The sequence below is a fragment of the Furipterus horrens genome, unplaced genomic scaffold (assembly GCF_987537825.1).
Source record: "Furipterus horrens unplaced genomic scaffold, mFurHor1.1.pri manual_scaffold_3, whole genome shotgun sequence".
Taxonomy (NCBI): Eukaryota; Metazoa; Chordata; class Mammalia; order Chiroptera; family Furipteridae; genus Furipterus; species Furipterus horrens.
The window spans coordinates 162870271-162897053 of NW_028327173.1; the positions used below are offsets into that span (position 1 = coordinate 162870271).

Here is a 26783-nt window from a genome sequence, read left to right on the forward strand (position 1 = left end):
ATGAAGCAAGTGTTTGCTTTATAATTTATAAAGCATAGTAGCAATGTTGGCCCTGGCTGGTTTAGCTCAGTGGATTGAGCGTCGGCCTGCGAGCTAAGTGTCGCTGGTTCGATCTTCCAGTCAGGGCACATCAGAGAAGGAAAACTCTGACTCCAAAAAACCTCCGCTGCCTTGCGGCATACCTCTTCAGGGGAAAGGCTAAGGGAGTAAACCCCGACAGAAAATCCGGAGCCGGAGTCCCTAAGGCGGTTTGACATTGTAGTCAACACCGGCAACTCCTGCGGCGCACCTGAAGCCAAGCTGTATTGACTCCGTCTTTCCCTTGGACCCTTCAGCTGCGAAGAGAGGGGGGGTCTGCTTCATGGGCAACAGCAGACCCTCCATATCACCCTGCCCAGGCTCTGTAGCTTCAGCGTCATCGCAAGATGTCGATTCAACACGGGAGGAGACAGATACTACCATGTCACTCCCGAGTCGGACTGCACAGCCATTCTCGGCGGTGCAGATAGACTCTTAAGAAGCTACACCATCGTCTCTCGAGATGGACGGCTGCCGACGACGACGACGACGACGACGACGACGACGAGTAGCAATGTTACTGTTTGGTAAGATGAAACAATAGGAAAGGCACTAAATCATATAACGAAGGTTATTATATAATGGTTATGGCCACTTATTGTAACTGTATGTGTACCAAATAAAATGGCAGCTAAATATATATTAAAAGTATTAAAAGGGTGAGAAATTGATGAATTTGTAATACCTCTTTAAAGCTGCAGAGATCTAGTAGACAAAAACAAACAAGATATAGAAAAAATGGATGATATAATAGAATCAGCAAACTCAATCTAATAGACAATTTTGAAACTTCTGCTTCTCAAATAGTTTTTTGCATGGAACATTAAAAAAAATCAATCGTGCACAAAGCAAACTTTAATACAGAGGTCCCTCTCTATATCGTGGTTCACTTATTGCGGGCTCACTGTATCGTGGGATTTAAAAAAATATTATCTTTAATTATTTATCACGGGATTTTGCAGTACTGTATATGCATGTTGTTAAAGTTACGTAGGTTTGAGTGTAGAATATGTTTAAGAACATAAGGAGTGTTTATAAAAGTGTGGGAAAGGTTAATAAGGGACTGTGAACAGTTTATAAGTGTGTGGGAAGGGTTTATAAAGCCTTAAAATATATATAAATACTAAAATAAATGTAAGGGTCCTACTTCGTGGATTTTCCCTATGGTGGGGTGTGGGGGGTCTAGAACGTAATACCCACGATAAGTGAGGGAATACTGTACATTCAAAACATTAACTATATTACAGACCATATTTTTAATCATAATCCAATGCAATTAGAAATAAACACTAAAAACGATGAAAAAACTCTTAGCTTGAAAATGAAGAAACACAATTCTAACTAATCCTTAAATCAAAGAGGAATCCAAAACTGAAATTAAAACAATAAAAAAAGAAAACATGTTACACCCAAGCTATGGACACAGAAAATAATGTACTAAAAAAAAAAGTCTTCATTATTAAAGAAATAATAAAAATAAAGGAACATTGTACTAATCTTTTTAAATTATGAAAAAAGAATAAAATGGAAGAAAGAATAATAAATATTTAAGCTGACATCGAGCAAATAGAAAATGTTTATAAAAAGTTGGAAGGGAAAGGGAGGGGAGTGTGAAGGACAGAATATAGGAGAGGAAGGCCTGGGGTGGTGGGGGATGTGCCAAAGACTAAGGGAAATGGTCAAAAGAAACGTCTGATGTAACCTTGTGCTTTTGAGGGGTTTCCTGCTACATAGGACTCAGGTTTTCTAGTCGGTCTGTCTGCCTGCCTGTCTGCCATAGGGCTTCAGGTTCAGCTTCTTTCCTGTTTTGGGCAGGCAGCACTGCAGAGTCCTGGCTAGCCACTTGCTACCCATGTGATTTTTTTTTTTTTTTTTTTAATGTCTGATGTTTCTTTTTTCTTGCTTATTTACACATGTGACTTTGGACGCATCATTTCGCTGTTTGTGCCTCACTCCTGGTGGGTAACATGGGCATCCTGAGCTCCTCCCTCTAGGGGGCCAGTGTGGATTTGGTGCATGTCTGCTCCTCCCAGTACATGCACAGCAAACCCCAGGGGTGTCCTCATCTCCATCACTCCTTTGAAGAGCTCCCAAGGTGGATGCTCCATGAGGTCGTGCCTTTAGGTTGGTCACTTAACCTTCAGGCAGTTCTGCTTTCATTTCGTGTCTCCTATGGGGCACCATTCTGCCCTCCCAGCATAAATGTTGTCATCAAATAACTACTAGAAAGACTGGCACTTGCTGTATTTACCGTGTACTACTCATTGTGTTACAGAGCGAAATGGGCTTCTTTCACGTGGCGCCTTGGTGTAAAACCCAACAGCTAGTGTTGAGGAAAACAGGTCTTCGTTTACAATATTCCAACCTGGGGAGGGCAGTGAGCACTTCAGCTCAGAGCCCTGTTCTCCATGGCCCCCAGCACTTCCCTTGCTCCCCAAAAGGCTAGAAGCCAAAACCATGCCCAGAAGTTCCCCATCCCTTATCTGTCAGCTGTCTCCTTCAGGATCTGGGGTACGATGTCATCAACCTCCGCATAACAGTCCAGGAAAACATTTGTCTTGTTGCACTGGATCACACATGGTTCTCTCTTCACCCTTACAAAGCCACATGGTATTCTCCCTTCTCAAAACCGCATGGAGAACCCAGCTCAAATGTCTGCTGCCTATTTTTAAACCCCTGTGTCCTCTGACGCAGTGGGTGTGGTACCCAGTTCTGACCATTTACAGAACCCTGTGCAGGCCCTATATGTTTTCTGTACCATTCCCTGGTCCCAAAACCCCTCCCATCTTCTTGGGGCCTTGGAAGTATCAAAGCCATTTGTGTAACAAAGACACTAGCCACTAGCCACAGGCATGCGAAGGCATCTTAATAGCTGTTTCCTTTCCTCATCCCCCAACCTGCAGGCTCTGGGGATTTTCAGAGACCCCCATTCTGTAACAATTGTGCTAAGTGCTTTATATGTATCTTATGTAATATCCACAGTGGCCTTAAAATATAGTCACCGCCCTGGATGGTGTGGCTCAGTGGATTGAGCGCCGGCCTGCACACCAAAGGGTCGCCGGTTCGACTCCCAGTCAGGGCACATGCCTGGGTTGTGGGCCAGATCTCCAGCGAGGTCCCCGGTTGGGGTCACACAAGAGGCAACCATACACTGATGTTTCTCTCCCTCTCCTTCTCCTTCCCTTCCCCTCTCTAAAAATAATAAATAAAACATTAAAAAAATAAAAAGACTATAGTCATCATTCCTGTTTACAAATGAAGAAGAGGAAGCCCAGAGAACTGTACACAGTTGCCCAGGATCACACAGTGGAGGAACCAGAATTTGGACCCGTTTGCCTGAAGCCCACTCCCCTTCTTGCTCTTGATTTATTACTTCTTAATAAATATAAGGATTGTTCAACTAAAACAATGATTGTCAAAAACCATCCTAGAGCAGTAGAAGCACATTCCAAGAGTCCAAAGTCCTGGTCTGGGCTTTGCCTCTTCCTGCAGCTGGATCTCCATCAAGTCTTTTGACATTGAGTCTTGCGTTTTTATTGGTAAATTAAGGGACTTGGAGTGGGTGTGATCCCTAAGGTCTCTCTCTCTGTCTAAGCCCCTGGTTCTCTGTCTATATCAGGTAACTGTTAAAAAGGAGCCTCTTATGAAAGGCGTTAAACATTCTTACTTAAGATGGTTTTGTGGCGTCATGTAAATTCTCAAATGACTCCCTTGTGGTTTTGTGTTGCCCAGGTTCTCCAGGAGCAGATCCGTGCCCGGGACAATATTAGCTATGGAACTAATTCTGCCTTAAAGACTCTGGAGATGCGCCAGCTGTCCGGTCTGGGAGATCTTCGGGGAAGAGTGGCAAGGTAGGTGGTCAAATGTTTGGGACTCCACTCCTCAAAGGCTATTTTTTATAAACTTTATTTTCATGGGGAATATATTCATGAAACCCTAAAGCAAATTGTTTGCATTCTCATACATCCCCTCCTTTGCCTGTAAAATCGAGCAACGGAAGTTAGACCCGATGTGACTGTGCCATGATTTCTTGTGTGTTTGCGACTGCTCTTGTGGGGAGAAACGGTGGGAGAGCTCAGCGGGCCTGTGCCGTTTGGCAGGGTAAGGGTATCGTGTTTATTGAATCCAATAATATACAAAATTGGGGCTTAACATTTTGCATGTCTTTGTTAAAAATTGCATTTTTCTTATCATTCCTTTATTATCAAATTATTTCTAATCACAGTTGTTATACAATATTATATTAGTTTCATCTGTACAATATAATGATTAGACATTTATATTTCCCAATAAGTCTAGAACCCACCTGACACCAGACAGTTATTACAATATTATTGACTATATTTGTATTTTATTTTCTGAAAGTATTGGTCCATGGTAGATTGGGAATTTTAAAAAACAGCATGGAAAATGCTCTTCTAGCCCCTCACTACTCAAATGGTGCTCACCCCACAGCATCCATAGTACCTGGGAGCTTGTTAGAGGTGCCAACAGTCCCTAAGTATGACGGGCCTCTTCTGCCCTCTGCTGCTGTGAAGAGTCAAGCACAGGTCTACATGGGAGCTGTGGAGCTCACAGGCAATTTGAATCAGTATGAGGTAAAGTTGACAGTGGTCTGCCAGGGGTGAGAGTGGAAAAAGGGGCTCATAGGATCCAAAGCCTCTTTGGAGCAGAGAGTAGCAGTGTGAGGAGGTATTTGTGCGGACGACACCTGAAGGGCCTTGCATGGTGGGCGTGTGTATTTGGGTCTGCTGGATGAACATTAGTCTAACGGCTGAGATTAAATGGAGACCTGGTTGGCCACCCTTCTGTGGTTTTCTGTCCTAGTCTGAGTGAACTCCAATTTCCTTCATATGACCCTTTGGGACAGAAATCCTACTGACCTCATCACCCCTCTTTGCCCTTGCACTGTACTTTTCAGCAGTGATCAATTGCTTGTTATTTCCAGAATGGGCCACACTCTCCTTCTTTTCTAACTTCTTTTTCCCCCTTCTTTTCTTATAGTCAGCCTTTAAAATTCTGCTGAAATGTCTCCTCCTCCAGGAAGTCTCCCCTGATACCCTACTCTCCTGATCTTCCCTAGCATTCTTTGTTCTATTGAATCTCTCTCTTGTCTTTACTGTTTTAGGGTAGAGTACCATCTTTTATTTTTGTAGCTCAAGTGTCTGGGAATAGTCCCAGGAAAACAGTAGATACTCAATAAATGCTTGCTTAGATGAGTGATCTAGAAAAATCACTTTAATAGGGTGGAAAAACTTGAATCCTTTCTGTGGAGATTGGCTTAAAAGAAACCCCAGCTCTGTTATACCTCTCAGAACAGTGAGGAGTTAGAACTTCAGAGCTGCAGGGCAGAGTAGGTACTTCATGAGAACTTTGAGGATCTTCTTGGTCACTTGAGTTGCAGTTGAAGATTAAGTGAGGCAATATATGTAAGAGGCTTAGTGTAGTGTATGGGATGGCATGAACACAGAGCAAACGGGAGCTATAGTTGTTACCTCAGAGGCAGCAGCAGTGAAATTGTCCTCATGAAATTATCCTCAGCAATGAAATTATCCTGGTTCTAATTACAAAATGAAGAAATTATCTTGACATACTTTCAGAAATTTTACATTTTTTCCTGCAGTTTCTTATTAACTGCTCCACCCAGCTTGTTCCTTCTCTGTAACAAATACTTTTACTCCAAAACAATTAAAAAGGGTGCTGTGAGCACCACACGCTTCTGCTTTGTTTTATATTTGTCTTCCCCTTATAATGTTAATGGGACTTTTAATTGTTGAAATAAACTCATGTAGAATAAAAATTCTTTGGCAAAGTTTTGGCTTTCTTGCAATGGTTGTTATTGTATTGAAGGAATATGTATGAACTTTTTAAGTGATATTCTTAAATTAGTAGGCTGCTATATTATTTCAGATTTATTTCATAGTGTTTTGGATCCATTGGTGATGTGATGGAAGGAAACAGGCCCTGTTACCGTCCCTGTAGATCCAGCTTGGAGGGGCAAAGGCAAATTTGCCATGGAGGTGAGAGACACCCTTACTGCTTCTAAGCATAGCATACCCTGAAAAAGACTTTCTCAGAGTTTCCCATTTCTCCCTAACGCAGAGTATCTGGCATATTTGGTCCATTTTTTGCCCTGTCTTCTTCATTTTTCCAAGACTTAATGGACATATTCACTTTTCTCTATGAAGTCTGCTTGCATGGTGTCAGAGCCATAGAGAATTACCTGTCTACTAAGGCAGATGTGCAAGTTCCCGCAAGGTAAGCAAGCCCGGGTGCAAAGAAAAAAAAAAAAAAAAAGATAAAATTGGACATGATCAGATTAAAGATTTTTTTTTTTCAGATTTAATGTGTTTTATTGATTAAATTATTACATTTGTGCCAATTTCCCTTCCCTCTGCTCCCCTCCACCCGGTGGCCCCCCTCCCTCCAGTTGTCCCCCCCTTTTAGATTATGTCCATTAGTTGTGCATACAGTTCCTCCCAACCTCTCTCCGTCTATTCCATTCCCTCCTACCTTGATCCCCAATTCCTATATCATCTCCCTCCCTTTCCCCATTCCCCCTCCCTGTTGACCTCCCCCCAATATGCTTCCCGTACCCACAGTTCCTCTTCCACTCTCGTTGCCTATTTAGTTTGCCTTTGTTTCATCTCCCTAGCTTCTGTTTTTTTTTTTTAAACCAGTCCCTTTAACATCTCATATAATAGTGGTTTGGATCTAATGAACTCTTTCAGTTTTATTTTGTCCTGGAAACACTTTCTCTGTCCTTCTATTCTGAATGACAATTTCGCTGGATAGAGTATTCGTGGTTGTAGGTTTTGGATTTTCATTACTTTGAATATTTCTTGCCAGTCTCTTCTTGCCTGTAGGGTTTCCCTTGAGAAGTCAGCTGATAGTCTAATTGGGACCCCTTTGTACATAATTCTTTTCTTCTCTCTTGCTGCTTTTAAGATTCTCTCTTTATCTTTAATTTTTGACATTTTGATTATAATGTGTCTTGGAGTGGTTCTCCCTGGGTCCAGTCTCTTGGGAACTCTCCTTGCTTCCTGGACCTGCAGGTCTATTCCCTTTCCCAAGTCTGGGAAGTTCTCCTTTATTATATTTTCACTCAATTTTTCAAGTTCTAGTTCATCTTCCTCATTCTCTGGCAAACCAATGATTCTTATGTTGGGCCTTTTATAGCTGTCCCAGAGGTTTCTGATCCTTTCGTTGTTACTTCCCATTTCCTCTCTCTGCATTGGTTGACTGCTTGTTCCTTCTCCATATTCCAGTTTGTTGAAATGAACTCTGGATTTTATTTCCTTTCCTTCTGTCTCGTATGCTGTTTTGTTCCTTTCGTTATGAAAGTTTTTCGCTTCTTTCATATCTTTTTCCTGCTCTTTTGTGAATTCTGTAAGCCACCTGATAACAATGGCCCAGAACTGAGCCTCTGACAGGTTTCTTATCTGTTCATCTGTCAGGTTCTCTATCTGCTGCCTGGTGAGTTGTGTTACCGGTATTTCTAAAGTTGTCTGCCTCATTTTGACAGATGCGTTTTGTTTTCTTGGGCCGGCTGTCGGGGGCAGTGCCTGTGTACGCGTCACAAATTAGCGACCGGCGCCTGTCCGCGACCTATTTCGCAGCCCTGTGGTGCTTTCTTTGGGGGCGGGGGTCCAAGATGGTTTCACACAGTTATTCAGCTAGGAGACCGGGATCCGTCCTCCCGCCCCCCTGGGCCTCACTGTTCAAGGCGATGCGGCGGCCGCTCTCCCCAGCTCCGGAGTCGCGCACCGCCAGGGGCTTGGCCACCGGGACTCCTCGCCGGGGTCGAGCACCGCCAGGGGCTTGCGTAGCCCGGACTCCTCGCCGCCCGCCGCTCCGGGTGCGACCGCAAACAGCACTGCCCACTTTAACTCTTACCTGCCCAAATGGCACCGCTGGTTTATAACTTCATATGTTGGACTTCCGTGTAGTTTTATTTTCTGGAATTTCTAGTTATCCTTTGTTTTGAAGTAGTTGTATTCCTCTATGGTTGTAGAGGGAGACCTAGCGTGTCCGTCTAAGCCTCCATCTTGGCCGGAAGTCGCCTAAAGATTTTTGGCTATCATAAATAATGCTGCTCTGAACATTCACATGTTTTTTTCATTTCTCATATATATCTCCATGTGTGTATATATGTATGAGAAATGAGCGTAATTATTGAGTAATATGGAAACTCTATATTTAATCTTTTGGGGAGCAGAACAGCCAGGCTGATTTCCAAAGTGGCTGCACCATTTTCCATTGCCAGCAGCAGTGTATGAGGCCTCCAATCCCTCCACATCCTCTCCAGTACTTATGTGCCTTTTGATTATAGCCAAGCCAGTGGGCGGGAAGTGGCGGCTTGTTGTAGTATTGATTTGCATTTCCCTTAATGACTAATGGTGTTGAACATCATTTAATGTGCTTATTGGTGATTTGTATCTCCTCTTTGGAGAACTGTTTATTTAGATCCTTTTCCTATTTTTAAATTGGGTTATTTGTCCTTTTATTATTGAGTTGTAGGAGTTCTTTATATATTCCAGATGCAATTCTCTTATAGAATATTTGAAAAAAAATCCCCATTCTGTTTTCATTTTCTTAATTGGGTCCATTTAGTTTAAAAAAACATTTCTATCTCTTTATTCATATTCTCTATCTAATGAGACACTGTCATAAAACATTTCTTTACTTTTTAAAGCATGTTTCTTTTCTTTCCTTGATTATCCTATATTTATAGTGGCTGCCTTGAGTTTCTGTCTTTTAAATTTGACATCTGCTTTCTCACAGGCAGGTTCTTTTATCTGCCCCACCCCCCCCGGTATAGTTCACATTTGTCTGTTTCTTTGCATGTCTCAGAATTTTTGTTAATAAGTGGGCATTTGAGGTAATATGTTGTTGCAATCTGGTATACTGACACACACATTGGGGTTTGTTTTGTTGTTTGTTTGTTTGTTTGTTTGTTTAATGACTTGGCTGGACTATTTTAGTGCTGTTTCCTCCACAATGTGAAGAAGCCTCAGATGTCACTTCTCAGAAGGTACAAAGTCACCCTGCGATGATAGTGGGTTCAGCAAGGCTCTCTGTCTTTTTCCCTGATCTTTTATTAAGCTGCCTACCTCTGTTGGTGCCCCACCCAAATCTTAGGCTCCACTAATTGCTGGTATATTGCTACTACTGTTTTTGACAGTGCCCTAGAACATAAATTGCTCTATGATCTGATTCAGTTAAATTATTGCCAGCACTTAAGGGCTTAATGATGTATATATACAATAATTATGTGTGTATGTATATATATATAAGTACATGCATACACACACATACATGTGAATTATTATAATATGGAAGATGAGAAAATGTTTTAAATGTCATTGCCTTTGATGTGCTATGTCACAAGCTGTAAGAGAAGTTCCCCTTAAGCATGTTGCCCAAGTCATAACCTATTGCTAGACCTTTAGGACCCTGTTGGACTTTGACCACCTCCCTGGTATCCGAGAGCCTGTTGGCCAAGTGATAGAGTCATTCCGCCACCTGATGGTCACTGCTAGGAAATGCACCTGGGAGATAACTGCCCGAAAGACTGGAAAGGAAAAGTTGGAATCTGTAATATAAAATATCAAGGATGAAATAGGACAACTGATCAGATTCATTGCAAATTCTTGTTTAACTAAAGTTATTGAGCATGCATGCAGCTAAGTGAGAGTGCTGAGGCTGTCTTGTGTTTTTCTGAAAAGACAAGAATGATGTCTTTGATTCAGTGCTAGCTAAAGTAGCAATATTGCTTCCCCCTTCTTTATATGTATATTATATATGATTATATATGTAAATATATATTTATGTATATAATTTCCAAACATAAAAATATTCAGGATCCACCATTTGTTAACATTTTGTCTCATTTGTTTTTCTTTTTTAAAAATACTTTATTTATTTTTAGAGAAAGGGGAAGTGAGAAAGATAGGGAGAGAAACATTGATGTGAGAGAGAAACATCATTTGATTGCTTCTCATACTGCCCTGACTAGGACCTGAACCCACCACCCAGACATATGCCCTGACCAGGAATTGAATTGGCGACTTTCGCTTTGCAGGACGACACCCAACCAACGGAGCCACATGGGTCAGGGCAGCCCACATTTTGTGTCTCCATTTCCTCAACTTCTTTTATTCCCCACCAAATCTGAATTCCACTCCTATCATTCTATAGAAACTGCCCTTGCTAAGGTCACCAGTGGCTTTTTAATTGTCAAATAATTAAATGAATCTTTTCACCTGAACTGACCAATTTACATGACATGTGACCAGTTTCTGTAACTGCTCTTTAAAACTCTTGTTATTCCATTGGCATTTCTATTTTTCTTTTTACTTTTTAAAGTATATTTTATTGATTATGTTGTTACAGTAGTCCCAATTTTTTCCCCCTTTGCTCCCCTCCACCCAGTACCCTCCTTCTCTCCAGCAATCCCACCCCCCTTAGTTCATGTCCGTGGGTTGTGCATATAGGTTCTTTGGTTTTACTTTTTTCCTATACTATTCTTAACTTCCCCCTGTCTATTTTGTACTAATGAATCATGCTTCTTAATCCCTGTACCATTTCCCCATTTCTCCCCCTTCCCCCTCCCAGCCGATAACCCTCCAAATGACCCCCATACCTATAATTTTGTTGCTATTCTGATTTGCTTACCTGGATTTTTAAAAATTTTTAGATTCAGTTGTTGATAGTTGTAAGTTTGTTGTCATTTTTGTTGTTGTTGTCATTTTAATGTTCATAGTTTTGGTCTTTTCCTTAAATAAGTCCCTTTAACATTTCATATAATAATGGCTTGGTGATGATGAAATCCTTTAGCTTTACCTTGTCTGGGAAGCACTTTATCCGCCCTTCCATTCTAAATAATAGCTTTGCTGGATAGAGTAATCTTGGTTGTAGGTCCTTGCTTTTCATCACCTTGAATATTTCTTGCCAGTCCCTTCTTGCCTGCAGTTTCTTTTGAGAAATCAGCTGACAGTCTTATAGGCACCCCTTTGCAGGTAACTCTGTTTTTCTCTTACTGCTTTTAAGATTCTCTCTTTATCTTGAACCTTTGGCATTTTAATGATGACGTGTCTTGATGTGGTCCTCCTTGGTTCTAGCTTGTTTGGGACTCCCTGTGCTACCTGGACTTGTATGTCTATTTCCTTTGTCAAAGTTGGGAAGTTTTCCTTCATTATTTTTTCACATAAGCTTTTGATTTCTTGCTCTTCCTCTTCTCCTTTCGGCACCCCTATCATTCGGTTGTTGGCACGTTTAAAGTTTTCCCAGAGATTCTTAAGCCTCTCCTCATTTTTTTTCAATTCTTGTTTCCTCATTCTGTGCTGGTTGACTGTTTTTTTCCCCTTATATTCCAAATCATTTATTTGAACCCAGGTTTCCTTCCCTTTACCATTGGGTTTGTGAAGATTTTCCTTCGTTTCATTTATCATAGTCTTCACTTCTTCCCTTACACATTTGCTGTACTCGAGAATATTTGTCAAGTCTGTGAGCATCTTTATCGCCAGTGTTTTGAAATCTGTGTCTGTTAGCTTGGCTATCTCCCCATTTGTTAGGTTGGCTATCTTATTGTTGCTCAGTTCTCCCACTGGAACCTTGATCCGTTCCCTCTTTTGGACTATACTTCTCTGTCTCCTCATCTTGACAGGCTCTTGTATTTGTTTGCCTCTATGTATTAGGTACAGCTGTCACACCTGCTATGTTGTAAGGGGTGGAGCCTTAGGTGTTCGTCAGTGCAGGCTGACCTGTTTCACCACATTGTGGTGCTGTATGTGGGGGAGGTGTCTGAGAGGGAACAATGCTGCTTGGTCAGCACTTGCCCCTTTTCCAGGCACTTCTCCCACTTCCATATGGGACTGGCGCCTCTCTAGTGTTGCCGTGGCTGTCATTCCCAGAGTGGGTGGGCCTGAAGACGTTCTGGGACCATGGGGACCTCTAAACAAGTGAGCTCTGCTAAGAGACCAGCAGTTTCTTCCTCCTCCCCCACCCCCACTGTCTGCACAGTCAGAAGTAATGAGGTTTTATTTTCCCCGGCGCTGGAGCTGTGAGCTGTGGGGTCTGGTCTGGTGCTGGGAGCACTCCCCAGGTATCCCTTCCTACTTTTTAAAATGTATGACTGTGCTTTCCACTGGCCTGCCGCTGCCTCCGCTGCTGCCGCCACCACACTGCATCCTGTCTGCCCTGGCTCCGCCTCTCCTACCTGTCTGGATGAGCATTTCTTCTTTATATCTTTCTTGGATTTCCATACAGCTCGATTTTCTGGAACTTCTAGTTGTCTCTAGTTTTGAGGTAGTTGTATTCCTTCTTAGTTGTGGAGGGAAACACAAAGTGTCTGTTTATGCCTCCATCTTGACTAGAAGTCCTCCATGAGTATTTATAATGACTTGTTCAGCAAGGTCCCAATCTTCCGAGCACATTTGTCTGAATCAGATTATAATGAACAAGATGTCTAATGTAATCTCCATCAATAATAGCAAAATATACACATAAGCTGCATAAGCTTTTGGTAATGCTGGCATAAAAGTTTTTTAAAATTTCTAGATGGTGTAGTGTATGTACTGAAGAGCTCAAGTTCCCGCTATACTATATTTGAGACATTCTGCAAATAGTTACTGAGAGAATGAATGAATTGTGGGTGGGGTTCCAACCAGAGCTTCTTCACTTCTACTGTATATTACCTTGAATCTGACCTGACTTTCATGACAGTGATGTGAGCCCACATGTCTCCAGCTCTGGCTTCCTTGTACTCCAGCCTCATTTCTGCTTTATGACAGGTCCAGGCAAAGATAGTATGATAGTGCCTATTTCATAAAATTGTAACATTTTTGAACATGGATGTTGATCAAAATATTTTCTTTGTGTAATTGTTTTTTTCTGACTATAAAAATTATTTGTATTTATTGCAGGAAAGTTATACAATTTAGAAAAATGAAAAATAAAATAAAAATCACACATGGTTCAGAGATATTTTGCATGTTTTCTTGTGATATTTTAATGACTATCTGCATTAAGTTTCGCTCAAGAAAACAGAAAGCACTGTAAGTATTTTAGCAGGAAGGAATTTAATACAGAAAAATTACAGCTTGTAAAATCATCAGAAGATCCGAGGAAGCAACGTGCAGGAAACTTAATTGGTTTTCAGCAAAATAGGAAGTGTGAGGATCACAGAAAGGAGCCGTTGACCTCAGCTGCCCATAGCATGGAAGGAAATGATTTTCAGGAGTGGGCCTAGAAGTGGCTGCAACCTCACATCAGCAGTTTACCCATGTGTCTGTCTGTACTCTGCTGCCAGAGGAGAACAGGGCTTCCCCTTCTCTTCTACTTTCAAATCTTGCATCAGTGCTTTTCATCAGTGGAATCTAAATCAGAACCGTGCTAGTAAGGGAGTCTGGGAAGTGCAGTTTTGGGGCTTCTGCCCCAATGATATACAGAGAGCATTCACAAGAAGCAAAAAATGCTGTGTCAGTTCTGAGCGACCCTTTCATACAGCTGCTTTCCCTTGTATCTTCCAATATGTCTTTCTAGCTCTCTCATCATTAGTTAATCTTCATCTCTTATTCTAGGCAAAACGAACACCCAGATATATTGTTTGAAGTTCTGCCTACTGTGAGGGTTTCCCTCCTATAATACCCTTCGGACCACTCCTGACTGGGCTTTTAAGTGTCAGCTATTTTCTAGAAGATGCCAGCATATTGGGTGTGACCAGCTGCAAATCAGACCTGACTTTTTCTCCTTCAGTCCACTTGGTCATCAAAAACTCCTCAAGAGGCCACGGGTGTTGAAGGAAATCTAGTACAGTAGCAGCACTAGGTGCCTTGGGAGTCTGGACTTGTAATTTATTTATGCCTTTATGACCTGCTCAAACTTGATGTCTGGATGTACCCCTTCCCTTCGGAGATGGAGTGCTGCTTAGTGCCCACCTATAGGGCTTGGTGTTCATATGGACCGCCCAGATTGCATGGTCACTTCATGTCCCAGGACTGGGCGTGCTGTCTCTACCAGAGCCCAATAGCAAGCCAGCAGGCACTTCTCAAAGCAGGAATGATTGTATTGGAACAGGGATGACTTTGCTCTAAATCCCTCAGGGTCCATTCTGTGACTTTCCTATTAGGTCTAGATAGAGGCTAGTACACAGCTTTTCTGCCACTGATAGTTTGAGTACTATTGGAACTGCCGTTTTCTTCCCAAGGGGAAGAGCCGTTTTCTTTGCCCCTTGGACCAGCCGCAGGGCTTTCCCCTGCTCTGGACCCCCCTTAGAGTATACAGCCCTATACGTAATGTGGTAAAATGTTAAGAAGAGCACTTTCAAATATGGTAGAAATTGCCTCCAAAATTCAAAGGGGACCCAGACTTGAAAGGGCCGAGGTGGTTCTAGAGAACGACAGACCACATCTGGCCCATGCTATAAGCTTTTTGTAATTGGGCTCTCGCTGTGTAAACGATTTTGTCGTCGTGAGCATTGTAAAGCCTTGCCCCTTTCATGGTTACATCCCTTGTCTTATTAAGTACATCCCTGTGGTTTAACTGAAAAACCATAATGAGGGCAGCTCTCTGAGTTAATCTGAACCTCTGTTAAAAGAATGACTCATATGCAGTTTCTTTGAGTAGAGTCATTCATTTTATAGTATGTAAGGAAGTTTTGGCTCTTGTTTTTAAACTTTAATGAAAATCACCTGTTATTTGCCTGGACAGGTGTGACGCCAGCATAGCACGACTCTCTGCAGAGCACAAAACGACCTACGAGGGGCTTCAACACTTGAACAAGGAGCAGCAAGCTGCCAAACTTATCTTGGAAACAAAAATCAAAGACGCAGAGGGACAGGTACGACCCATTTCCAGTACCCAGTTAGAAGTGGTCATTGTTCTGAGCTAAGAATAACACGGCTAGCTATTTCTCACAGGAGAAACTAGCTAGGGCACCCAGAGGGAGCATCACCGCCTCCCTTTGCTTCATCCTTCCTTCTCCATCACCGGAGTGGCGCTTCCTGTGCATGGCAGCCAAACCACCGAGATTTTTTAGTGCAGTCCTAATTAAAAAATTCTTTCCTCTCATTTTTAAAACAATTAATGTATCCCAGACATTCTAAATCGTAACTCCAGAGCTACCTCTCGCACATGTAAGTGATCCGCATTCTCACATGCCAGTCGTCCCAGTTTGGGGTTCAGGAAAAGGGGGCTCTGTTCACCGGGATTCACAGGATGTGCTGCCTCATCCCATAGTCTGTGTGCGGGAAAGAATTAGGGCAGAGCCAGAGGACAGGCTGGCTAATGAAACTTTAGAGCGTTCCACCTTGAAATTTACAGAGTAATTTCACAAGGCAAAATTCTTGGCATTGTACTGTTTGTTTTTTGGCCAGTTAAAATGTTCCCTTTGCCAGAATGGGGCCTGTGTTTGTAGGACTTTGCCCACAGTATGTGCTGTACTTACTATTCTTCATTTAAAAAGGGACTATTCCAGTAAAATGGGGCACCTGGTCACCTTATTGAATTAAATCTACTTGTGTCTTAACTACATCCAATAAGTGTCTACATTTGCTTCTGTGAAAAACACAGGTATTATAAAACCATGAAAAGAAGAAGAAAATGACAAGTTCAATAATTTTCATCAAAGAATGAGTGAGGATAGAATTATTAGATCAGAAAATAAGCGCTAAGGACACATTAAGCTTTCTGGTAGCTAAGCCAAGTAAAATGCATCTAGAAATCCATAAAAATATTTTTTTTTCTTTGTTCTGGATCTGATAAATACTCATTCCATGAATCTTTAAGTAAGGAACATTGAACATTATAATTGCAGAAAATAAAGACATTTCATATAGCACTAGTTTTATATTAAATGTTAGTAAAAAGATAAGGCAAATGGGTAGGCAGTGGGAGAAAGGAGCAGGAGGAATGTAGTTTACAAGTTATATTTTCTGGTGACTTAACAATATGGAGGTAAGTCTGGGACCTTAATGGGTTTCGTAAGCCGTGAGAATTCCATTCTCTGTGACTAGCAGCTACATTAATGGTAGAAATTTCAGGATAAAAGTGGCTATATTTTGCGCCAGCAGGGGGTGGTAGTGTTCGTGGGCAGACACTGGGCTTGCTCATCAGAGGACTGTGAAGTGCTCTGTGCATAGTGGCTTTTGATGGGAGCGTGTGAAAGGAAATGGAAGTGGACAAATGAGGTGAACTCATAAATGAATGTATTAAATTAGAACAAGTCTTCGTCTCATTTGTCTAGAATATAGCTTACTAAATGTTTTCTGAAATGACCTCTGAAAAGGTTTGATGTGGTATGAGAAGCAAAGTCTCTTTTGCAGATTTCTCAGCTTTTGAACAGAGTGGACTTGTCAATATCAGAGCAAAGCACCAAACTGAAGATGTCCCACCGAGACAGTAACCACCAGCTTCAACTTTTGGATACTAAGTAAGTAATTGACCTATTAACTTTTTTGGGGGGAGACGTTCTTTATGAACTCAATACTACATATTTTTTTCCTCTTGGTTTTTATTTATTGCATAAACAAAGTGAAAATAATACTGGAAGTTCAAAGGAAAAGTTTCCATGTAACATGCTGTCACTTCACCTTTCTAATATTTTGGTTTTTGTGGTTGGATACTAATCCATCTATTTGTGCAATAAATAGTTGCACGCTAGCCTAGGTGCTGAGGGTCATTAATGAAGAGAAACAGACTCTATTCCTATCCTTGTGAGGTTTATAGTCTAGGAAGTTGATGAGCATTCATTAAATAATGACTAAAATAAGCATTTGCTATATTACTTATGGTGGTACGTGCTTTGAAGGAACGGGACATGGTGTAGAAGCTGAATAATGGTCCCCCAAATATCACCATGTAACCCCTGTGAATATGGTACCTTGCATAGCAAAAAGGGACTTTGCATATGTGATTACAGTTTTATAATTTTATAAAAAGATATTATTTATTTTCAGAGAAAGGGGAAGTAAGGAAGAAAGAGAGGGAGAGAAACATCAATCGGTTTCCTCTTGCAGGCCTCCAACTGGAGACCTGGCCCACAACCCAGGCCTGTGCCCCGACAGGGAATCGAACTGGTGACCTTTCAGTTCTCAGGATGGTACTCAATCCACTGAACCACACCGGCCAGGGCTGGTTACAGTTTTAAAATGGATAAATTATACTGCATTATTTGGGTAAACTCAATGTCACCCTTCACGTCCCTCTGAGAGGGAGTCAGGAAGGTCAGAGTCACAAGAGAAGACCACATGACATGGCAGCAGAGAGGGGAGTGACGTGCTGTGAAGATGGGAGGAGGGGGCCACAAGCTGTGGAAGCTGAAAAAGGCAAGAAAATGGTTCTCCCCTCAGAGCCCCCAGAAAGAACCATCTCTGCTCACATCATGACTTTAGTCCAGTGAAACTGATTTCAGACCTCTGGCCTGCAGAACTAGGAGAAAATAAATGTGTCATTTTTAGCCACCACGGTTGTGGTCATTTGTCACAGCAGCCCAGGGAGCTGATGCAGTGGTGCTATGAGAGGGAATAATGGAGGCCTGGTTGTGGGGTCTTCCAGAAGAGGCCGTGCTTGAAGGAAAAGATGAAGAATGAGCAGAACTCACTAGGTAAAGAATGAGGTGAGAACACAGGGGATGGAGTAGCCTGTCTTGGGAGAAATGTGACCCTGGTGGGTGTGGCTCACTTGGTGGAGCATCATCCTGTAAACCAAAAGGTTGATAGTTCTATTCCCGGTCAGGGCACATGCCTGGGTTACAGATTCATTCCCTGGTCAGGGCATGTAAGAGAGGCAACCAATCGATGTTTCTCTATTTCTCTTTCTCACCCTTCCTTCTCCTCTCTCTAAAATCAATAAACATACCCTCGGGTAAGGTTAAAGAAAAGAAAAGAAAAGAAACTGCAAGATGAGAAAGTGGCTAGAACAGAGACTGAGGGGAAGTGAGGGCTGGAACAGAGATGTGAAGGTGGAGAGGAGGTGGGCCAGCTTGCAGGGCCTTGTAGATCACAGTCAGGCCTTTCTGTTTCCATCACTAAAGCAATAAGGAGCCACTGGAAGACTTTAAGTAAATGAAGTGATATCAATGGCCTTGATTGCAGTTGGAAAGGGATCACAAGGGGCTGAAGCAGAGATGGAGACATCAGTTGGGGGCACTGTTTCAGTAGTCGAGGTGGGAGGGGTCTGCACTAGGGTGATTAGAGCTCTCTAGTTAGTACCCTATACTTGGTTACACTTTCTCATGCCCTTATAGTGGCCCTTTAGACTGCCCTTGCCCTCAATGAAACGCACCTGCTGCTCTTCTGCTCAATCACAAACCAAACACCTTTCCCTATCATGAAGCTTCATGAGTTGAGTATCTTCCTGCCAACACAGTCAGTATTGACTGTATATGTATATGTGTGTGTACATACATATATGTATATTTGACTTAATATATTTTTTAAAGGTGACAACAGTATGGAACTTTGTTAGAGGCTGGTGGAAAGTTTAAATTAATCATTCTCCTGGTACTTACATCTCATTGCCTCCATGGTTAACGCTGTTTCAGGGTTATTGCCAATTCAACAGGCTTTACTTGCGAAAACCACCTTTCCTTTCCTATAATTATCTTTATTTATATCTTATATAATTATTGAGTTATATCACCATTTCTCATAGAGCCTACAAGTTAGCCAAGCATTGAAAGATCCTCCTATCCTCTTTCTTCAATCACACGAGAAGAAAATAAACATCTTAGTATTATTTTTCTTCTGTGACTTATTTCCTTATGAGATATTACGAGTGAGTGGACATGAACATCTTTATTTTTCTTCCTACAATTTAAAGTCTAGAAGTCTACACACAAAGGCTATTCACAGAGGGAAGGAGACAAAGCTTGGGGCCTCTGTGAGACAGAGGAATGCACTGGAGACCCAAAAGGTGAAATCCCAGTGGGATGAACTAGGAAAACCCCATTCCACGGAGAGGGCATCGGGACACCTACCTGTCTGAATCTTGGCTCTGGGTAGAGGAGTGAAAGATAATCTCTTGAAAATTCAGGATCACAACACAACCTTTATATGGATTTAGAACTATAATTCACCTTTCCCAAGTGGCTTGAAGAAAACCACAGTGAATAATTATCTTAGAATGATCCTGATTTGGTAGTGGCCTGAAATTCCTGGCCAAAGCAAATGCAAATCCTCAGTGTTCAAGTCTTCCCACAGACAAACGAAGTGCTAAGGAACATGGATTTATAATCAAATATTGTAAAATAACGCAGGGAAAAAAGTCACATAAGTAATCAAATCAGAAAAAAGCAACAAAAAGTAGAATCAGAATTCTGAATACTGCATATATAGGAATTACTGGATAAAATAAGTATACACATGTATATGTATACACGTATGTATGTGTATGTATACATATGTAAGCGTATTCACACACATATGCATTCACACATTTTGAAAGTATGATTAAGGGATGAGAAATTATCAAAAATGACCCATCAGAATTTAAACAACCAAATAGGACTTCTTCAAAATTTAATAATAAAAAATGAAAGCTGTAGCCTCCGACCCCACCAGACCAGGGAGTCTGAACAGTGACCCCAGGCAGCCTGGGAGCCCAGCCTATGACCCCACCTGATTGCTGAGCATTTCCAGGCAGGGAACCCAGGCAACAAACCTGCCCAAATGCAGAACATGGCCTGCAGCCCTAAACGGGGGAGTGCAGACAACAACTCCACTGACTGTAGAGCACAGCTTCCAGCTCCATGCAACTACGAGGTACAGCTGGTGGCCCTGCCTGACCAGGGGGCCTGGCCAGTGACCTCACTCAACAGAGGAGCACAACCTGAAGCCTGCTAAGTTGTGGAGCATAGCCTGAGGCCCTGTCTAATCATAAATCCCAGCCTGTAGTCCTGCCTGAACTTGGAGTCCAGCTAGGGGAACATCTGCCTGGGAAACGCAGCATGGGCCCCACCTGATCAGGTGCAGCTGTGGAGCCCAGGCTACAACCATGCCGCAACTTAGAGTCCAGCTAGGGGCAACATCTTGCTGGGGTGCAGATGTGCACCTCTTGGGGCCCCACCTGATCAGATGCAGTTGTGGAGCCTTGCCTGCAGCCCTGTCCAATCATGGAGTCCAATCAGCAGCACCACTGTGCTAGGGGACACAGCCTGCAACCCCACCCAACCAGAGGCAATTTCAGAGTCCTGGCTCCACAGGACTATGCAGCTCACCCAGGAGCCCTGCCAGGACTGGGACCCCAGCCAGTAGTGCCCCCTACCTCAGACCGTGGACAGCAGTGCTGCCCAACTAGAGACCTAGCAGACATATACAGAACATTCCATCCACTAGTAGCAGAATACACATTCTTCTTAAGCACACACACAACATTCTCTAGGACAGATCATATGTTAGGCCACAAAACAAGTCTTAACAAATTAAAGAAGATTGAAATAAAGCCAAGTATCTGTCTTTTCTTTCTTCCTTCCTTCCTTTCTCTCTCTTTCTTTCTTTTTCTTTCTTTCTTTCTTTTTCTCTCCTTCCTTCCTTCCTTCCTTCCTTCCTTCCTTCCTTCCTTCCTTCCTTCCTTCCTTCCTTCCTTCCTTCCTTTCTTTCTTTCTTTCTTTCTTTCCCATAATAGCATCAAATTAGAAATCAATAACAGGAGGAAAACTGGAAATCAAACAACCCATTCCTGAATAATCAATGTGTCAGAGAATATCAAGAGGGAAACTTTAAAATCTTGAAATAAATAAAAATGGAAACACAACATACCAAAACTTATGGGATGATGCAGCAAAAGCAGTTCTATGAGGAAAGTTTACAATGATAAATGTCTACATTATGAAAACAGAAAGATTTTGAGTAAACAACCTAACTTTATACCTCAAGGCATTAGAAAAGAAAAACAGACTAATCTCAAAGATAGCAGAAGGAAGAAAATAAAGCTTAAAGTAGAAATAAATGAAATACAGAATATAAAACAATAGAAAAAAAAATGGAAAAAATAAGCAAAACTAATGGTTGGTTGGTTTGAAGGAAAAACCAAACAGACAAAACTTTAGCCAGGCTAACCAAGAAAAAAAAGAAAGAGGACTCAAGTAAATAAAACTATAAATAAAAGAGGAGACATTACAGCTGATACCACAGAAATGCAAAGGATCATAAGAGACTCCTGTGAACAATCATGCCCACAAATTGGATAACCTAGGAAAAAATTGATGAATTTCTGGAAACATACAATGTACCAAGACTGAATTATGAAGAAATAGAAAGTCTTAACAGACCCATAATAATAAGATTGAATCAGTAATCAAAAACCTCCTGACAAACCAAAGCCCAGGACTAAATGGCTTCATGGGTGAATTCTACCAAATATTTAAAGGATTAATGGCAATCAGTTTCAAACTCATCCAAAAAATTGAAGAGGAGGGAACATTTCCAAACTCATTTTATGAGGCCAGCATTACCCTAATATCAAAGCCATATACAGACACTACAAGAAAATATCCCTGATGAACATGGATGCCAAAATTCTTAACAAAATACTAGCAACCAAATTCAACAATACATTAAAAGGATCATATACCATAGTCAAATGGGATTTATCCTTGGGCTTCAAAGATGATTTAATACATACTAATCAATCAGTGTGTTGTATCACATTAACAGAACAAAGGATAAAAATCATATGATAATCTCCATAGATTCAGAAGAAGCATTTCAACATAATTTCATGATGAAGGCTCTCAACAAACGAGATATAGAAGGAGTGTAATTCAACATAAGTAAGGCCATATATCTTAAGCCCACAGCTAACATCATACTCAATGATAAAAATCTGAAAGTTTTTCCTCTAGGACCAGGAACAAGACAAGTGTGCCCACTCTCACTTCTGTTCATCATAGTACTGGAAATCCTAGCCAGAGAAATTAGGCAAGAAAAATAAACAAAAGACATTTTATATATATATATATAATTATCCCTGTTTGTATATGACATGATCTTATATATAGAAAACTCTTAAGGCTGCACCAAAAACTGTTAGAATAAATGAATTCAGTAAAGCCGCTGTGTTCTGCGGTCAGTCTTCCTGGTTATACGGGGTTGCAAGGTGTGCTCCACAGTTGGGCAGAGCGGCTGGCTGGGCTTCCTGCCTGGGTGAGGCCAAAGAGCTTTGTTTGTAATGACCCGAAAGTTGTACTTATCACTTCTACAGATGTCCCATTGCCCAACTTCATCATATGACCACCTAACTGCAAAGAAGGCTGGGAAATGTAGTCTCTGGCTAGGCAGCCATGCACTCACTTTACATTTGAGGGTTTCTTAACAGGGAAAAAAGAGGCAAACAGATATTGCAGATAATTAGGGGCTTCACCACAATGGGTGTTTATTTTATTATTATGATTCAAGACACATGTATTCTTTTGTGCTTTTATTACATTTCATAATACAAATAATAAAGTAATTAAAGGAAGCAGCAAGTGTAAAGTGTTATTTTAAGGTATTTGGAACCGGAAAGGAATAGATGAATGGAAGATTGGGTTGTTTTTTCTTTTCTTTCAATTTTCTTTTTTATTTAAATTAGAAAATATCTTTATGGAGGCAAGAGTAATTTGGAGAACATTAGAGAGAAAGGGAGCCAGGCTCCAGTTCTGGGAGATAAAAGGGAGGAGGAGAAAGAGCCCAGGGGAGGAGTGGAGTCTGGAGGGGAACCGGAACAGTGTCCTCTGAGCCAGGAGCCCTGGGGGACCCTCTGGACTGCAAAGATGAGCATCTGGTGTGGCTTGGTGTGACTCTGTGACACCTCGGTGCCCACAATGGCAGCTTTTCATGGGCAGAAAGTATTATCAGGTGCTTTTTCTGTTATATTCTCTTCCCCTCTCCCCTCCGCCACATAGTGCTAAATGCCATTTCTAAGAAAAGGTAAGCATGTAATTCTGAGTGAGCTCAGTTTAATGATGACATGTTTGTGAGACTAAGGTTGCTTGATGTCATTTTGAAATTGTTTGACATCTAACTTGCTGTCTCTTTTATTTCAGATTTAAAGGTACAATTGAGGAACTCAGTAACCAGATTTTATCTGCACGGAATTGGTTGCAACAGGAACAAGAACGGATAGAAAAAGAACTTTTACAAAAAATTGATCAGCTTTCCTTGGTTGTTAAGGAAAACAGTGTACGTATTGAAGTTTAGCAATAACATGGTAAAATTACTTGGTGCAAGTCTGCAATGTTTGAGTAATTAATACCTAGTAATTTACCATTGATTTATTTAGCACCACATTAAGCTGTTCACTTTTGTCTTGTCTTAGAATCCATTTGTGTAGTTCATATTGATTTTTTGTATTTGTTATAAAGAGATGGAGTACTTTGATTTCTTTTGGTTAACAAAAGGCTAAGTAGAAAATTTTAATATTTTCAGCAAAGATGAATTTAAGCAAAGACTTTAATGAACCAAATTGCCCATCTGCTTTTCTAAACAAAACAAAGAATTACAAACTTCAGCCTAGCTTGTTTTAATTTCATGATCTGGTAAAAACAGTCTTGACTAGATTTCCCCCTCCAGGCCCCTCAATCACACTATAACAGTATGAGATGTCATGGTGCAACATGTAAAGAGAATTCACTGTTTTCTTTTCCAGCTTCCTTCTCCCTTTACCCCACTCTCCCATAGGACTAAGATTGCAGAACTCCTCAAAAACGATATTGAGAAAACCTTGCCTATGTAGTAGTCAAAATCAGTGGGCTCTGAAACTGGTACTTGGCAGGCAGTTTTATTGGTCTGGTTATTTAGCCTCAGCATCCCCTTCTCCCTTCTCTTTTCTTGCACTGCTTCCTCTGGTCAGACTCTGATGGAGCAGAAGTGACTGGGGAGGTCTGCATCTCTGGCTCTGCTCTCTCAGTGCCCAGCTGTTGAATTGCGGACTCTGCACGGAACGGCACTGTGAGAGCTTTGTCATGCCATAGCCCACTCCTGCAGACACAGATTCCCATAAAAATGAAGTATTGGGAACCAGGAGGAGAAGGGAAGGAAATATTTACTGTATCAAATATTTCTTTAGGTGTCCTATCAGACCTACTGATTGATTTACTCAGATTTATGCTAATACATTTGTAGGCTCCTGGGTCTTTGGATTGCTGTTATTTTTACATGTGTACTGGCCTAATAACTAACAGTAAACCCTATGATAATCGTGGCTTTAATAAGATAAAAGCTTATTTCTCTTTCATATAGAAGATGTCTGGGTATAGGAATTGCAGGGCTGATGCTGTAGCTTGTCAGTCCTGAGCAACCCAGGATCCTTCTGGCTTAATTGCCCATCCTAGAGAATGACCCTTGTTCTCATAGTTCAAGAAGGCTGCTAGAGCTCCAGTCATTATGTCTGAATTCCAGGAAAAGAATAAAAAAAGGAAAGGGCAAGGATATGACTTGGCTGTCTTTGAACTTTTCCTGGAAGCTGCCACATACATTTGAACTTGCATCTCACTGGCCACAGCTTAATCATATGGCTACCCCAAACTCAGGAGACAGTAGAAAATGTCATCTTTATTCTGGGTGACCCTATACCCAGCTGTAAATTGGGAGTCTGTTAAGGAAGAAAAGGATAATGGATATTAGGGTGACCGACGAGCAACCTCTGCAATTCTGTACCCTGCGGACTGTTGTTAAATAGTATTCTAGCTGATGCAAATGCCACACAGACTTTCTGTTTTGGAGTAATTAGGTGCAATTCTTACCCTGGATCTCAGGGAGCCAGTGAAAGGGACATGGAGAGGAAGCTCAGCCAGATGTCAGCCAGACTCGACAAAATAGAAGAGAGTCAGAAGAGGCATATGGAAGTGCCGAGAACGAAGCAAGAAGAGGAGAGGTTGCACGGGCGAATCAGCAAGCTGGAGTTACAGATGAGTGGGGGCCTGAAGGAAATGAAAGCGGAAGTTGACGCAGGTAGGCCAAAAAGAAAACAGCTCTGTAGTCTATTTCCTATTTGATCTAAAACCCAACTAATCAGTATTCCCCTACACCTCCCGTGAACCTGGTAATGGTGAAAACAGTGAAATGTCCTTAAGTGATTTTCTAAGTAGCTATTGCTGTATTGATTAAAACATTGTTTTAATTCGAAGTACCTGAAGAACCACCATAACAGGCAAGCAAATGGAATGAAAATTGCTTAGCTTGCAATTGACGTGCACTTTCTTTAGTGCTGCCTACAGATTCTTTTCTGTTCATAGCCAAGGTTAATATGTCTCAGAAATAAGCACATATCTTTGAAGGGCTCTGAAGGCATTATTTTATTCTGCTGGCCGTATACCACCATGGCAATGAATGATTCTCCTCTACTCAAAAGTCAACAGGGCCCATTAACTCACGCTTGTTTAGAAGAAAATGTTAGAGCTGATTTCGATTTCTGAAGTGCTGTCATAAAGGGAGAGAATAGATTTACACACTGAGTGAGGAATACAGAACTGGAACTAGTAAGCAGAAGTTACCCGAAGACAGCTTTTAACTTCTATGAGGCAGAAGTATAGCAGGTCCTCAAATAAGGTCATTTCACTCAACATCATTTTGTTGAAACTCATTTATGTCAATTAGCCTATGGCAAAATTGATTTTGTTATTGTCATTTTGCTTAAAATCACAGAACTTATTGGTAAGTGAGGACTTACTGTATCCTTCATTAACAGGTCCAAAAAAACATTGGGGGCTTTGTGAGCTGGAGGGCTCTTTGTCACTGAAAGCATTCATTGGAAGCTGGTTGATCATGGTCAGAAAAGAGAAAACAGTCTTGTTAGTATGAGAAGGGGACCTGAATGATCTTCTAACTCCTTCATATTCCATGAATCCATAATTTTCTTCTGTGGAGTTGCTGTACTTTGGCCATGTGGAGATAAAAATACTTAGTTGTCCCAAGAATAATTTTGTTGTTACCACTAAAGTTTTTTATTCTATTTAAGTAGAAGCCACATTAAATTTATGAGTTGAAGAACTTGTAAAGATAAAAATTAATTTTCTTTCTTGGTTTTTGGGCTATTAGAATTTGGTATTTGAATATTTCATCTGTGTTTAACATTGTGTCATTTCCTGAGTGAATTTATTATCATTTAATCAACATACCATTGAGGTTTTTAATATTTAGCACCTAATAAGAAAGGCATATAAACCTTTTTAAAATTAAAAATAGATTTTTCTTACAAAATTAATACACTTATTAATAGGAAATCATAAAACATAAAATATTTTTTAAATACTCATACCTTCTTTAATCCAGAGGTCATTTTTATGTATATCTTTCTATACATATAGGATCTACATATATGTGCTTTTTCAATGACAGCTCATGCTATGCAAGCTGATTTATAACCTACTCTTTTATTTAGTAATATATATTTCCATTCAATAAGAACAGTATTTTTAATAAGTAATGTCTGTACCATAAGTCATGTTTCATGAATTGCCACATAAAGAAAATTTTCTGAGAGAAAACTCTTAATTGTACTAATGAAGACAGACCTTTCAAACATTTATTAAAAAAAAAACAATAGGAATATAGAATAGTATGAAATTCTCTTTTGATGGGGAATTTTTTCTTTTTCTATAATTTTATTTTTATTTTTTTTATATGTGTTTTATTGGTTATAATATTACATTTGTGCCAATTTCCCTTCCCCCTGCTCCCCTCCACCCGGTGGCCCCCCTCCCTGCAGTTGTCCCCCCCTTTTAG

At 41.0% G+C, this 26783-nt stretch overlaps 1 protein-coding gene across 2 annotated transcripts in view; it reads left to right on the plus strand.

The window, feature by feature from the left end:
• The window catches only part of FAM81A (family with sequence similarity 81 member A), a 70714-nt gene that overhangs the window by 39027 nt on the left and 4904 nt on the right, over nt 1–26783 (plus strand). For both annotated transcript variants that reach the window (XM_090272014.1, XM_090272015.1), the window contains 5 exons: nt 3811–3929; nt 14791–14920; nt 16404–16510; nt 23105–23240; nt 24815–25010. In XM_090272014.1, coding sequence (XP_090128140.1) covers nt 3811–3929; nt 14791–14920; nt 16404–16510; nt 23105–23240; nt 24815–25010 — 688 coding nt within the window. The remainder of the gene's footprint in view (nt 1–3810; nt 3930–14790; nt 14921–16403; nt 16511–23104; nt 23241–24814; nt 25011–26783) is intronic.